The 16,529-nt window shown below is 42.1% G+C and overlaps 1 protein-coding gene across 1 annotated transcript; it reads left to right on the plus strand.

The window, feature by feature from the left end:
- The first annotated feature begins 5,649 nt into the window (after nt 1-5,649).
- Nucleotides 5,650-6,693, plus strand: LOC112341738. Its single transcript, XM_024662343.1, has one exon. The coding sequence runs from the start codon at nt 5,650-5,652 to the stop codon at nt 6,691-6,693; it is 1,044 nt and encodes a 347-aa protein (XP_024518111.1).
- The last annotated feature ends 9,836 nt before the right edge of the window (nt 6,694-16,529 follow it).

Consider the following 16,529-nt stretch of genomic DNA (forward strand, 5'->3'; position numbering starts at 1 on the left):
TTGCTGTAGCGCTGCGAGTTGTGCTGTGGGAGCAAGTCCTTGAGCAGAGCCCTAAGGTGTTCCAAAGACGAACCAAAACCTGCATCCCTCTGTTTCTTATGAGCTGCCCCCCTCCACCTCTTCTGACTTTGGTGCCTCTCTTTTGGTGATGACGGCATTGCCGTATATGATCGAGGTCACGGACTTGCTCCGAGGATGGGTGATTCCACCTCGATTTTCGATCTGACATTGCTTGCCTGGAATCAAGGAGTTTGAAACAATGCTTTAGCAAACTCTTAAGCTTTTGAAGTTTAGACAAAGTCCATTGAGCTCATAGACATGAAAGGTTCTGGGAAGGATAGTGAGAACTTGGATCACTGTCACAATCCTTCAATCCTTTGAGACAGTGTGGAATAAGTCAAATATTTGTCACCCAGCCCGTCACCCAGAGCAACTACCAAACAACAAAGAGTTTTGGAATAAGATCTTTCCTAGGAAGTGGTGGACATCCCTAGATTGCAAGAGTTGTGTTGCTGCTTTATGCAAGTTTGTACTACCCTAGAAGGGTGTAATGAATAAAATTAGTATATCTAACATGTGCAATGCTTCCCTGATCTCTTGTTAATACAACCCGGTTGCTCTTTGCTTGCTAATGGCAGCCTCACAATGCAAAACAAGCACATGCACATGACCCAGCCTCACAACACACTGCAGATGCTGATGTGGAATTGCTTCCCACTTTTATTCTGTAGCTTTGAGATTCTTGGGATCTCAAGAAATGATCTTATCCTCATCCTCAAACACCATAAGTAATTTGCAATGGTGGCAGCTTCCTTGCTTGGGCAAAAGTGGCATGAGTTACAAGGAAACATACACTTCTACAGTTTTCTTATTGGTAACCTTAGCTTTAAAAGGGGACTCTGTTTGAGATCTATGACTCACAAAATAATCTTTATTTTCAAACATACATCTTGCAATATAATTGAATTAGTACTTGCCCAGCAAATGCTGGATGAATATAAAAATAAATTTTATACACCTAAGTGAGAGCTGAGCAAATGTGATATTCAGGCGTTGGCTGTCCAAGTCTTGAAAAATGTTGTAGGGCTGTGTTTCTAGATTCAGCACATGTTTCCACTTTTTGTGTAAAAGCTTAGCCAAGGTAGTTATTTTGGCATTAGAGACTTGTTTATCTTGGTTAATTGTAGTGGGAGGATCTAATCTTGGCTGCTCACTCTCTCTTTTCTCCTTGCGGTTTTTTCTTGCAATTTTCTTTAGGTCTTCCTCCTCCTCAACATCATCAAGTACAGAGTTCTTCCTCCTCCTCAACATCATGAAATACAGAGTTCTCCATATGCTAATGCTGTTGTGCCCATGTCATAACTCTAGATTTTGGTGCAGCTTGTTGGATGAAAATTGCATTGCTTTCTGCTTGGCTTAAGCTTGTGCAGGCAATTGTCCTGCTTATGCAAGCCTTGTGTCTGATAGATTCCACATATAAGCTGGTACCTAATCTGTTTCCTCGGATGCTGGCTTGTAGCTCATTGTCTGAACTGGAGGAGAAAATGGGTGTTGAAAGAAAATTGGTGCTCAAGCCGAAGATGGCGGTGATGACAGCAAGGTCTTGATGTAACTTGTAGAAGATCTCCTGGCTTGTAAAAATAATCTTCCCAGTGATGATTAGTTTGCCGACAATACTGGCACTTGTCTCAATTCATCACTGGTTGTGGACACTCATTTGGGTAGTGTGTGTAATTGTTGCATCACACACACTAGATGTCTTTTTGCTACTGCACGGCCTACTTTGTGCCCCTCGGACCCAATTCAATTGCAAGTCACTATAGTTGTTGCTGGATTTGGACCTACACTCATTAAAGCTTGCCATTGTTGTTGTTACTGGCAGCTATAGTCCATCATCCCAAGGCATATTCCAAATATTGTTCCAAATACTAACAATGAGACAAGGAGAGAGAACACATAGAGAGAAAGGAAGGAGTTGTACTAGCTGGTTTTTGCTAAACATTTGCTACCTTATGGCTGGAATATCTCTATGTGCCATTGTTAGTTACTGTTGACCAACTCCAAAGCTTTCTACTAGCTACACACACATTTTATATTATAACACAACACAGTTGCATTTTTTTGTCTTTTTCTGGTTTGCTTAAGCAAATTTGCAGAGAACCTGGGATGGTAGTGAATATACCCAGAATATTCTTGGATATTCTAATAGTCTTAGATTAATCTTGTATTTATTATTTATAAACATGTTTATAATTTATAAACTTGCTTAAACACTTTCTAGTATATTCTTTTTTATTCTACCATCTAATAGTTGATATGAAATAAGATTAATCTTGTGTTTATAAATTATAAACTTTTATTTGATCAATTGAATTAATAGGTAACACTACTATTAAGAAAACCAAGCATTGCTACATGAAACGCATAGAAAGTTTTTTTTTCTAATAACTGATATTGATGTATTTACCTCGGTTTGAAGGCCATAACTTTAGAGATCCCATTTACAGTGGCTGACAAAAGAAAGCGGCCTTCTGGATAAGGATTGTCTTTACAGAGTTCGATGGCCATAGATAAATCAGTTGAAGTAAACATTTGAAGAAAGGTGATAGCCATCAAGCCATATACACGGTCAATGAGAGCATCATCCATTGTTACGTGCTGTGTTGAGTTGCTATAAGTAGATATCAACTGGCCATGTACACATATAACCATGAAAAAAGGATGGTCATTGTTTCACTAGATGCAGTGTCCAATCTGCAAGTTAATCCTAGATAGCTAAAATTTGTGGCAAACACACCAGCCCAAGGACACAGAGATGTCTCGAGAGGCAAAAGGAATTAAGCATCCCTTTATCTTAAATGAATAAATATAAGCCATTGAACAAATAAATATGACATACATACCCCATCAAAGTCTCTTCGATACATAGAATTTATGGATTTCAAGTGGTCATGAATTGCATTCCATGGTGCTAGTCCAGGCACATTGTAAACTATAGTTGGAGGTCCAATCTTGGAAGTATTATGATCACTTGTTCCTTCGATGTTGTGAAATATTTTGAGTGGCATTTGACGTCCAAACCATTCTGATTTGACTTTATGATACACGAAAGACATACATGCTGCAACTTGAACTGGAGTATGGTAGTTATTATTAACAGCTGTATTGAAAGCTCAAGCATACCTTGTAAATATACTCAAAGTCGTAAGCATGTTTGTGCTCTGCTCATTTAGGTCAACTGAGGAAGTATGCTGCAGCAGTGCAAAATGCTGATCATGTGGCTTCTAGCATGAAATCATGCAAAAGAACCAAGTTGGATATAGGAATTATATCAAGCATAGGTGGCCTCAGTGGTGGGAACTCACAGACCAGGGAGGAAACAATAATATCAATAAAGGAATAGACCACCAAACATATCAGCAACATGTTGAGAAAGAAAATCTGTAGTAATATGAACAATATCATTGAAGTCGACATTGGGGAAGGTGGTAGAGCTAGTTCTCCGCAAGCTGTTGCAGAAGCCATCATAAGTTCCATAGCGAGATAGGGTGTATAGTAGCAATGGCTGAGCTCCAGATAGCAGTTGCAAGTCAGCAATTTGATCCACTAAGGAGTGGCCACTGGCTTTGAAAATGCTACTTGTAATAGAACACCACAGATTATCTTGTGATATATCACTAATGTGACGCTTTGCTGTGTCAAAAAGTAGTAAGAAAATATCACCCAAAAAATGTTTTGTTACATAGTGGTAGCATTGAATCAAAAGTTGAAGTGAAGTAATCCACATGTAATTTCGTAAGAATGTTGTAAGAAACCATGTTAAGAGAAAACCATGTACCTGTTGAAATAGATGCCATCACAGTGGTAGGTGTTGCATGGTTGGCATGAAATAAACATACCACTAATGTCAAGTATGCTATTAGAACTTTTGCCAACTAAAATGCAAATTAAAATATCATTTGAAAGCAAAAGTGTAGCATACCACTATTGTTAGGAGCACCACTTGACTTTACGTTAAATTTGATTAATCAAAATAGCAAAAAATGTCGGTAATGCATACTAGGAATGTTGTGGTGCTTGGTGATAGTAGGTTTTTTTGCAAGACAGTTCACAGCTGCGTCATTATTATTCCCAAGCTCAGTGGTTGCTATAGCATTCTTACAATGTTAAAAGAAAGTTTTGATTATAATGGAAACTATACCTGGGTGTAAGTTCAAGAACTTGTTACATACGTCGTCAAGAGTTTGATCTGATGAATGAGACTTGCTATTGTGAACCTCCTGAACTTGTGATGTGCTAGAAATGTAGTCAACTGCATCATCACTTGAAGACGACAGACTAAAACAAAGAAGAACTTTTGGAATGTTGAAAGCCTAAGAAATATATGGTAAATGGGCCCAATGCATGTACTAATATTGACACATTGCATGGAGGCAGCTGCTACTGTTGCAGAAGAATGATCCGAACAATCCAAAGAGTAGCAGCAGCAACACTGCAGCCTGATGCATCTCCTTAGTGCACTCACCCAGATTCTCACCAAATTGGAGAAGCTGAACAAGCTGCTGCTTACCGTTGAATCAAAGGGCAATTGCTACACCACACATATATATTAAAAAAGAGATGTTGGAGCTGTCAACGTGGAAAGCAAGGAAGCAAACTGTAAGGCTTTTTCTATTATGACTTTCCGATTTATGATAAGATATGGCAATTCCAATTTATTAGAAAGAGTGTGAACCGTTTGTTCCTAGCTTAGTAAACCCCTAACCATGCGCTTGCCATGTTTGGGGACAACATCAATTACTCTTAACCAAGCTTGTGCTGTTAGGCTTCAAGAGACCCTCGTGGTAGTAAGAAGCTGCTAAATCACATCAAGTCACAGTTACCCAATGTCCAGGTCAACAGTCTCCTTGATGGGCGGCCAGGCCTGAATCGAGCTTCACCCTCGAGCAGCCCACTCCATGGATCTAGCTGCCAGTGATGTCATCCATCCGGCATGGCCGCTCCAAGAGCTTTACACCAAATGCATAGAAGTTGATCTATAATAACCATGACTTTAAATTGAAAAATAAATAATATAAAAGAAAATGAAGTTGACCATATACCTTTTAGAAAATTCTACATTATTCATTACAATAAAAATACATTATTTATTTAAATCTCTTATAAATATGAATAAGCAGAGAAACCATACTGTATTATATGGTATTTCTTGAAATTATGCTAGATTAAACTGTATACTAGTTTAAGAGAAACAACCAAAAAAACTTTGGTACATAACGAATATACTAATTTAAATATAGTTTATGGTTTCTACTGCGTCTTTTGTGAAATCTGTAATAAAGGAACCAGAATCCAGTTCTAAACGTGAAACGTTCAAGTTGGTAGGACCGATAAATTGCATGGACCAGATAACTGTATGGAAAACGTGCAGCGTATAGAACAACAAGATTTCTCTCCAAGTATGTGGCTATGTGTGTAACGTACAGAATACAGATCACACGGAAATAAAAAACGTGAAATGTGATCTCTAATAGCTCTGATAGTATAAAAGACCCTTCTCCAGCCTCTGTTTCCTCAACCCACAGAGGAGTAGAAAACATTCTCCAATCAAGTTGATCAGATCGATCAAACAGTTTTCACCATTTCGAAATGGCTGCAATCGTGTTGATGACTGTGTTTCTCGTGATGGCTGCAGCTTGGAAGATGGTGTGTATCCGCAAGAGAGAAGAGAGGGCACGATTTCTAGCGTCGCTCCACCCCGTGAGAGACGCACACAAGATCTTGTGGTACATGTACTCGGTGGAATTCCCTTTCCTCTCGCAAAAGGCGCTCGAGTTTGGCACAATCCGCACGCTCGGCATCCCGGGGATCACAAATCTGCTCTTCAAGACCAAGTACGGCCTCAAGGATCCGCAGAAGCGCGCCGCCGAGACCAACATTCTGGTGAGCGAGATGATCCACCACCACGTCGACAGCGATCGCGGCTCATACGCGGTGAGGAGATTGAATGGAATCCACAACAAATTCAAGATCCCAAACGACCAATTCGCCTACGTCCTCTGCCTCAACGTGGTCAGCCCCATTGATTTCTCCGAGAGATTTGGATTCCGCAAGTGGACCGACAACGAGAAGGAGGCCGCGTATGTTGTGTGGCACGACGTGGGCGTGAGGATGGGCATCACAACCATCCCAGATAGCATTCCAGAGATGCGGGAGTACATTCGCGATTACGAGGCCAAGAACGCCATCTTCACGGACAAGAACAAGAGCATCGTCCAGGATCTCAAGCATCTGGTGCTGGATGCATTTCCTCGCCCCGTGCAGCCGCTGGTCGAGACTGGGATCTGTGCACTCATCGATCCCACAATCAGGAGCGCTGTTGGATTGGAAAAGCCTCCAGCAATTGTGGAGTGGATCATCTTGGGTGCGTTCAAGCTGCTGGCCGGGAGCTTCGTGTCCGCGTTCTTGCCTCCCAGACGTGTGGAGGATGCAAAGGGCAGCATTGAGGTGGACTGGTGTCCTAATCCCGCTGCCAATCCGGAAGAGTACCGGCAGCTCAACGTGAATGTGTATCGGCCACCGGCATTTGAGAAGGGATACAAGCTGGCGGAGCTGGGAGCGCTGAAATCAGGCAAGCTTGGACCATACTACGATGGAGGCTTGCGCTGCCCCTTCCGGCAAATGCACGCATAGAAATAGAACGGGCATAGGACATTCGTTCGGAGAACAAAGCATCATTTGAAAATGCGTTGTTTACGTGAATCTTTTTGTAATTTTTGCAGAACAATATGGGATCCAAACAATTTAGAAACACGCTCTGGCTAAAGACAATGATTCTAAGATATTACAGGTTGTAATTAGAAGTCTAAGTTGACACGCTCACTTTACACCTAAGAGAAGGAAAAGCTTGTCAAGCGAAAGGAACAAAGGTCAAAAGCTTACCTCCACGAGAAAACCTCACGTTAATCCATGGGGCCTCAGCACGGCGCATGCCCACCATCAGGTGCGAACTGCCAAACTTTCCTTGGAGTCCAGCGCCGCACTCGCTGGCCAATCAGGATACCCGAGTACAACTTGAGCTCTCCCACTGAGATGGCTGCAAAGCCGCTTTCAAAGCTCGGCATCCCCCATGCCTGTTCAAGGCAACAGACTCTAAACACACGAACAAAACTCACCTTGGCACCATGCCTGTTCAAGGCAAAAGACTTTAAACACACGACAAAAACTCACCTTGGAGCAGTAGTACAACCGGCCAACAGGGTGCAACCCATCCGGAATCGTAAGGTCCTTCGATAACAAGGATGCTCTCCAGGCTGCAAACTTATCCCGAACCTCCTGCTTGGTGAAGGCCTCTTCCGATATCGGCTCTCTGGGTGAGTCAGGGAACGAATGCAGAGAAGCTTCAACCAGCTGGTTTCCCTTGACCTGCACATATCCATTGATCTCAGAAATGGCATATCGCCATTCTCTCATGTCCATGGCATACAGAAAACAAACAGAAATTGATTTCAAAACACGAAACTAGAAACTGGTACATGGTCTTGCTTGCTTCCCTAAGCTGGCAGTGATCCACGTACATGAAAACCTGTACCAGATCTTAACGCAGATTTCAGATACTAACCAGCTTTATGTAGCAGATCGCAGTGCTTCACATCAATTCCCAATCTTAGTGTACGCACATCCAGGATCGGAATGCCAATCAAGCCCTCCTCACATCGTTTGTAGGTTGATCAACGCCATCATGTGGAAACTCCAGGTCCAGAAAAACGGCCTCCTCATCCTCTAAGCCCATTTCTAACTGGAACTGCCGCCACTCTGGTTCTTGCTCATCGTGCTTACACTCTGCCTTGTACAGCATGAAAAGGGCAAATGAACACAAGAGCCTAGAGAAAATGCTTGCCGGCCCTTGTCTTGGAAAACCAATGTGGCGTACACATCTTTAACCTCCAACTACACGCACGGCGCTCTCCCTTCCTGGAAACATCTTTCGATTATACCTGGAATGTCGAGAAACTTAGACACAAGACGAGGTCAAGAATCCTTACCGATCATAGGGAGGCGTGGCATCTGGGATCTGTTCGATCAGCCCGTACCTCTTCTTAAATTGCTCTTCAGTAATCTTGCTAGGTGACACTTGGAATAGTGGTGCTTCTTGCTGTAGCGCTGTGAGTTGGTCACGGAATCGTTGTGGGAGTGGGAGCAACTCCTTGAGCAGAACCCCTAATGCGTTCCAAGACGAACCAAAACCTGCATCCCTCTGTTTCTTATGAGCTGCCCCCCTCCACCACTTCTGACCTTGGTGCCTCTCTTTTGGTGATGACGGCAGTGCCGTATATGATCGAGGTCATGGACTTGCCCCGAGGACAGGTGATTCCATCTCTGACTCCTCAATTTTCGATCTGACGTTGCTCGCCGCAATCTACCTGGAATCAAGGAGTTTGAAACAATGCTTTAGCAAACTCTTAAGCTTTGGAAGTTTAGATAAAGTGCCTTCATGCTCCATCAATTGAAGAACCTAGACATGAAAGGTTCTTGGAAGGATAGTGAGCTGAGCTTGTATACTCATGTTGTTGCCATTGTTGGGAACTTGGATCATTATCACAACCCTGCAATCTTTCGAGACTGCCCAAATGTTTTTCTGAGCAGCTTACAGCATGGAATAAGTCAAATATTTGTCACCCAGCTCATCAGCCAAAGCAACTTCCAAACAAGATGGTATTAAGAGACTTGGAACAAGATCTTTTCTAAGAAGTGGTAAATATCCCTAGATTGCAAGAACCATGCTGCTGCTTTACAGAAGCTTGTACTACCCTAGAAGGGTGTAATGAACAAACTTAGTATATCTGACATGCCAGCTTAGTGATGCTTTCCTGATCTCTCACCAGGACAGCCCAGTTGCTCTTTGCTGGCCAATGGCAGCCTCACAATGCAAAACAACACATGACCCAGCCATGACCCAGCCTTGCAACACACTATAGATGTTGACATGGAATCTCCGAATATGTTCACTTGGAGGAATACAAAATCTCAAGGGATGGGGTGGGGTGAGTTGTAGCTTAACCCTCACTCCCCATTCCTTCCTGCTTTTATTCTCTAACTCCAAGATTCTCAAGATCTCAGGAAATGATCTTGTCCTCATCCTCAAACACCATCAAGTAATTTGCAATGGTGGCAGTCACATTGCTTGGGCAGAATGGTATGAGTTATAAGGAAACATACACTCTTGCAGTTTTCTTCTTGGTAAGAATAAAAGTTGCTTAAATAAACAGATTGCTCACAATCACATGGATATGATATAGTAATTATAATGACTTGATCATCAATTGAGCAATACCATGAGAAACACCCATGTCACTACTACAAAGATTTACGTGAGTATTAAGTGCCAACTCAATTCAACAAAATGCAACATAAATGCCATACCCCACCTATAAAGATTTACAACATCGAACATTACCAGCTTTATTCATAATATAGACAAACTTGAACCTTTGGACATATAATATATGACATGTGAGTGGAACCCAAGTTTCAGGGCCTTGGGCCACTGAATAAAGGTACAAAGCCAAACTCCTAAAGCATACAACCAAAGAGTGACTTTTGAGCATTCAACCCAAAAAGCAAAGGGATAGAGGCACAGAGCAACTTGGAACAGTCCTAGAATTTCCAACATCCCAATACCAAAACTAATATACAAAATGGAGCCAAATCAAATTTTGTGCTATTTTAGCATATCGGTGGCCTAATGCAAGGATATGGGTACTCCACCAGCTAGCATCGTATGGAACTTAAGCTTAAACCTAAGCCAAATACAGAACAAAAACAGGCACGTAAGCAAGAGCTAAATTATGTTTTAAATTGATCAACCATGCTTAATCTACCCACTATCCCTATTATACATTTGGAATCCCCCACAACACCCCATGCTTTGGGCTCTCACCCTTAGCCACCCTTAATAACAGAAGTTAGTATCTGGGACTAATTTGAAACTTACTATATATGGAATAGCACTAGATTGTGAATTTGGACATGGGACCAACACCATTGTGTTTAGGACAATCTCTACATTTTGTAGATATGCTAAATTAGTAAATTTAAAAACTTTCTATACATAACAATTATAACCAAATGGTACTAATATAAGGTGCATGATAGCAAAGGTGTTTGGCAGATACAATAAGCTATCATTTGGCAAATATTGAAGGACTAAGCTCAATATCACAGGCAGTTTTTGTCAAGCTAGTGCATAACAGAGCAAAAGAGAACTAACAAGCTGGGCCAAGTATGTTTGGCTAAATAGACATTTAGGAATTCCTTCCTTATATTTATTTGGCCAAGTATAAATGCAAAGTCAAGTTTACTAACACTTGAATAATAGGGATTGATAAAGGGCCTATCAATACTGTCTTTTTATTATCGTGGCAGTAAAGAAAGAATATCCGAAAGGACTAGCTAACATGTAACTTTTGATACTTGCAGTCACATTCACGACAATAAGAAGTATCAAACAAGGGGGAGAAGTCTCAAAGTCACACTTGACATGATTCTATTGCAACCAATCCATATTAAGGATGAGGTCAAAAGCTTGGCTTGACACCACTCTCAACAATTGCAACTTAAGTTTGAGATTGCCCACATGTATAACCTCATGTTGTGTATATGTATATGTATAATTGTTGCCATAAAAAATGAAAATTGGCTTTGTCACATAACACAAATGTAGATAGCAACATGCTAAGTAATAGAAGATAAACTTCAACTTATATCAACCAATATAGACAGAATAATATAAAACCTTTTGTTATAAAAACAAGCTTGGAAAGTAAACACTAGATGAATTGGTGCCGAGTGAACCCCTTAATGATACTCTTGAAAAGAAGATGGAGGGTCATTGACTTATTCACTTAAGGACCTTTCGCTACTCACACAACTCTTCATTTCCTGAAAGCATCTCAGTGTCTAGATCTTCCATCGCAATAACACCAATAAAATATTGTTAACACCAAGGTCTCCACCCAGGAAATGGAAGTCGCCAATATGGAAAACACCAATAATGTCAATATGTGTGACCAACTTCATCACACATTCAACAGCAGATATCACAGCCATGACCACATCTTCACCCTTGTCCTTGAACTCAGGCAGCAATAGCATCAACCTCTATTGGAACAAACCATCTCCCATAGGAAGTGGAGCTGAAGGACATACAGTGAGAAGTGGAAGAAGCAATGTCTCATAACATTGTACCAAACAAAGGGCATCGTCAAGGGTGGCTGAAGCAAGTGCATGCACAAGTCTTACAAGATCTTGACGAAGTGTTAGCCACAACATTCTTAGTTCGATTTGTTTCGATATATTTAACTTCGTATGAAACAAGAAGCTTTGGAAATAAATACCAAATTGCATCACTAATTCTAATGGCCCTTGACAAAAACAATGCAATTGTTAGAAGGCATAATCACAATTGTCAGCATGTCTAAATCTGCATTTGAAGACATTTGAGAGAATGCTCCAATTGACATAAGTGGCTATGCTCAAACCATTATACCATTATAGCACCGTCCCTTGGAGACATGTGGGAAACTGTTGCAAATGTGACTACAGATTGAAAGTTATCTGTTAATTAGTCCTTTCAAATATTCTTTATTTATTGCCACAACGGCAGGAAATCGGTATTACTGAACCCTTTATCAATCTCCACCTAAACTAGTTGAGAAATTGGTTATCATATGTGCATTTAGATTAGAAAGGCATTAAGGAAAGAAATCCTACGTTGTTATTTAGTCAAATATACTTGACATGGTGATAAGAAACTTATGTTGATATGCATTTGCTAATGTTGGAAACCCCTGCAATATTGAGCTTAGTCCCTCAATATCGCAAGATGACAACTTACCATGTTTGCTAAACACCCTCCTATCATGCCCCTTGTATTAGTCTTGTTTAGTCCTAATTGCTATTTATAGAAAGTGTTTAGATTTGCTAATTTAACATATCTATAGAATGTAGAGATTGTTCTGAACACAATAGTGTTGGTCCCATGTCGAAATTTGCAATTTAACACCATTCTATATTTAATAAGTTTCAAGTTTGTCCCAAAAATTAATTCCTAATACTAAAGGTGTTTAAGGGCAAAAGCCTGAAGCATGGGGGGGCGGGGGCTATAGGAGGTTCCAAAAGTATAGTAGACATAATGGGTAGGTTGGGCATGGTCAATTAATTTGAGGTATAATCTAGCTCTTGTCTACATGTTTGTCCTTTTTTTGCATTTAGCTTAAATCTAAGCTTAAATTTCACACTATGTTAGCTAATGGAGTACCCATATCCTTGCATTAGGCCACCGATATGCTAAAATAGTGCCAAACGTTATTTGGCTCCATTTTGTATGTTGATCTTGCCATTGGGATGCTATATATTCTAAGATTGTTCCTATGTCACTCTGTACTCTTATCTCTTTGCTTCTTGGGCTGTATGCTTGGGAGTTGTTTTGTGCTCCACTTCCTTGACTCTTTGTAAATCACTATAGAATAAAGGGTGAAAACCACATGTGCTACATTTGGTATCAGTATGGATTTTGGTTACCATAAGCTTATCCATGTTGTGAACGAAAATAGTGGTGTTGAGTATTGTAAATCTCTATCGGTAGGGTGTGGCATTTATGTTGCATTTTGTCGAATTAAGTTAGCACTTGATACTCACATAAACCTTTGAAGTATTGGCATAGCGTTGCTCAATTGATAATCAAGTTATTATGATACTTATATCATATCTATATGATAATGAGTAATGTGTTTACAAAGTTTTCTGGTTAAATGTTGATCAACCCCAAAATGGTTCATAGTGAAGTTAATTTACTTGCAAGTAGTAATATTGAAGTAACTTGGATCTAGCAAAGTTCCTGAACCAAAGGTGAGTTTCCCGGCGAAATTTTCAAGCAAGCGTTCAGAGCTTCGTGGATTCCTAAACCAAATGGAGCTGATCTTCGCACTTCAACATCGGCAGAACCCCACTCCCGAGTCTCAAATCAGCACGATTGGGACGTTGCTCGAAGGTGCAGCTTTGTCATGGTTTTCTCCTCTCCTGGAGAAGAGCATGAAAGGGGTTGTGGTTCCGGAGCTGATGGATCTTCAGTTGTTCAAAGAGAAGCTCGAAGCATGTTTTGGCGAGACGGATTGGGTTCGGGCTGCCACCACAAAGATGAGATGTCTCTCTCAGGGGTCTTGTCCTGCCTCGATCTATGCTACAGAGTTCCAACTCCTTGCCTTGGACATTTAGTGGGATGAGCGGGCCCTGATTGATCAATTTTGTTTTGGCCTCAACAATGGTGTTAAGGATTTGTTGCTCACCATGGAGGATCCCACAGACTTGTTGGACGCCATCAACAAAGCTGTTTGCTGCCACAATCGTCTCTTTGAACGTCGTCAGGAAAATCACTGTGCCGCTGTTTTCCCATCCCAGACTCAGGAATCCCAGCTTAAGTCTTCGGTACATACTCTTGAACCTACTACTCTGGTCCCGATGGATATTTCTGGTACTCCCCGACTCATCAGAGGGAAGTTAAGTCCTACTAAGAAGCAACGTCGAATGTCTCATAATCTTTGCCTCTATTGTGCTGATCCTAATCACAAAGCAGCTGTGTGTCCCAAGAAGCTTTCCCAACTGCTCGAGTTCACTCTGCCTCAAGGTCCACCTCTGTTGCAGTCGGGAAACGACCCTGTCCAAACAGAGTAGGAGCTATCTATTTGGACTCCCCAAATAAAAATCACTTTTCTTCTTTATCAAGCTCCTCACCACCTTTCATCAAAGCCACCACCAATTCCCGCAACTTCCACATCCCATGTCTCCTTTCTTTCACCGGACAATCAGGACTCAAGGCTCTAGCGCTACTGGACTCGGGTGCAACTTCTTGCTTCATGGACATGGACTTTGTTGCCCAACATCACATTCCTCTTTCTCCTATCATACGGGATTCGAGGGTTGAAGGCATCGGTAGGCATTTTGTGTCTCCATCTTCTGGACTTAGGGAAACGTTGCTTGTTCGAGTACACATTAGGTCCACCATCACCGATATCACCTTCAACATCATCAACAGCAAGTCCTCCTCTGTGGTGCTTGGCCTTCCTTGGTTTCAACTACACTAGCCTCAGATCTGTTGGAAGGAATTACAGCTCATCTCTCCCACATCACCATTTCCCACGGCTTCCCCTGCTGTTCATCGAGTCCGAATCAGGAAAAGTTCCTTAACCTCAAATCGGGGTTCTGTTCCTGACTCTACGAAGTTTTCACCCTCTTCTTTTCCCTCTCTTCCATCTTACACTGGACAGTATCCTCGTCTCATCATTCCATTTAGTCATACACCTCCTCTTATCTCCACAATCACTATGAAAGAACTCCTTCCTGAAGAACCTATCTTCCTTTTTGCTTTGCATGTTTCTCCTGTCAGTCTTCCTGAGAAGTATCATGATTTTGGGGATGTGTTTGACAAGAAAAATCCTAGTGTACTACTTGTTCATTGGCCTTATGACTGTCCCATTGATTTACAAGAAGGAGCATCACCTCCATGGGGGCCTATCTACGGGTTATCCCCGTCCGAGCTTAAGGCCCTTAAAAAGTACGTGGATGAGAACTTTACCTCGGGGTACATTTAGCATTCGCAGTCCCCAACTGAAGTGCCTGTCTTCTTTGTCAAGAAGAAGGATGGGAGTTTGCAGCTAGTCATCGACTACCGAGGTTTGAACAAGGTGACTATTCGGAACTGTTATCCGCTGCCCCTGATCTCAAACCTGTTGGAACACCTCGACGGTGCCTGCTTCTTCACCAAGATCGACCTCCATGGAGCATACAACTTGATCCAGATCCGGCCTAACGATGAATGGAAGACTGTGTTCCAAACCCGCTATGGCCACTTTGAGTACACTGTCATGCCATTTGGCTTGACAAATGCTTCAGCAATTTTCCAACACATGGCGAATGATGTCTTTTGGGAGTTTCTTGATCAGATGGTGATCGTCTACCTTAATGACATCCTCATCTACTAAAAAACTCAAGAGGAGCACGATAAGCATGTGCGCAAGGTGCTGGCGAAGCCGCAGGAACATGGCCTATACACGAAGCTTGAGAAGTGTTCTTTCGATCAAGAGTTTGTGGAGTTCCTTGGGTACATTGTCACTCCTGAGGGTATCACGATGGATCCTGCCAAAGTCAAGACTATTCTCGAATGGGAGCAATCAATGTCAGATATTCAGGTTTTTCTTGGCTTCGCTAACTTCTACCGCAAATTCATAATGGATCACTACTCTGACATTGTCCTTCCTCTCATGCATATCACTTGCAAGGATGTTCCCTTCTCTTGGTCTGCTGCTTCCCAACAGGCCTTCGACACACTCAAAGCGGCTTTCAGTTCTGCTCCCGTCTTGATCTATGCTGATCCCTCACAACCTTTCTTCATCAAGGCTAATGCCTCTGACTTTGCCATCGGTGTTGTGTTGTCTCAACTCGGAGTAGATCAGGAATTTCATCTAGTCACTTTCCATTCTCAGAAATTCCAGCCTGTAGAGATCAATTACAAAATCCACAACAAAGAGCTCCTTGCCATCGTAGATTCCTTTGGAGAGTGGTGTCATTTCTTGGAGGGGGCAAACCATCAAACAACAATCTAGACGGATCACAAAAATCTTGAGTACTTTGCCACTTCCCGAGTTTTGAGCCGTCGTCAGGCAAGGTGGGCACAATTCCTAAGTTGGTTTGACTTTGTTATCAAGTATAGACTTGGAAAGCTTCAACGCCTTCCTGATGCTTTTTCAAGGTGCTCCTATCTCAGTCTTAGGCCTGGTAATTCTGCCTTCGATCAACAGGATCAGGTTATCCTCAGCCCTGATCAGCTTCAAGTTATGGCAATTTCCTTGGCCCCTCAGGACTCCTCCTTGATGGATGCAATCAGAAACGATCTTCAATCTGACGACCTCGCCAGTGACATTTTCCCCCATCTTCAGGCTGGACACCCAGTGACTCCTGACTGCCGGCGATTTGACGAGTTTGAGTTCTTAGATGGCTTGTTGTACCGTGGGGAGCAGCTTTACATTTCTGAAGGTGATGCTCGAAAGTTGGTCCTGATGGCGTGCCACGATAACCCAACTGCTGGTCATTTCGGCATTGCGAAAACCTATGAGCTGGTTGCACGGGACTTTTGGTGGCCTCACATGGACGACTACATCAAAGCTTTTGTTACCTCCTGTGACACTTGCGCCAGGAATAAAGTACCTCGCCACCTTCCTTTAGGTTTGCTTCGTTCGCTCCCGATCCCTTTAGATCCTTGGGAATCCATCTCCATGGATTTCTTGAGTGATCTTTCGAGTTCTAGAGGCTTCAACATCATTTTAGTCGTGGTGGATCACTTCACAAAGATGGCACACTTCCTGCTGTGTACCAAGGAGTTTTCCAGCGAGGACATGGCAAAACTGGTATTCAAGGAAATTTTCTGACTTCATGGGATTTCTGTAGATGTTGTTTCGGATCGGGGACCTCAATTC

This window comes from Selaginella moellendorffii, unplaced genomic scaffold (assembly GCF_000143415.4).
Source record: "Selaginella moellendorffii unplaced genomic scaffold, v1.0 SELMOscaffold_89, whole genome shotgun sequence".
Taxonomy (NCBI): Eukaryota; Viridiplantae; Streptophyta; class Lycopodiopsida; order Selaginellales; family Selaginellaceae; genus Selaginella; species Selaginella moellendorffii.

Excerpts from the sequence above, each read along its gene's own strand:
- LOC112341738 (XM_024662343.1), top strand. The coding sequence starts at position 5,650 with ATGGCTGCAATCGTGTTGATGACTGTGTTTCTCGTGATGGCTGCAGCT.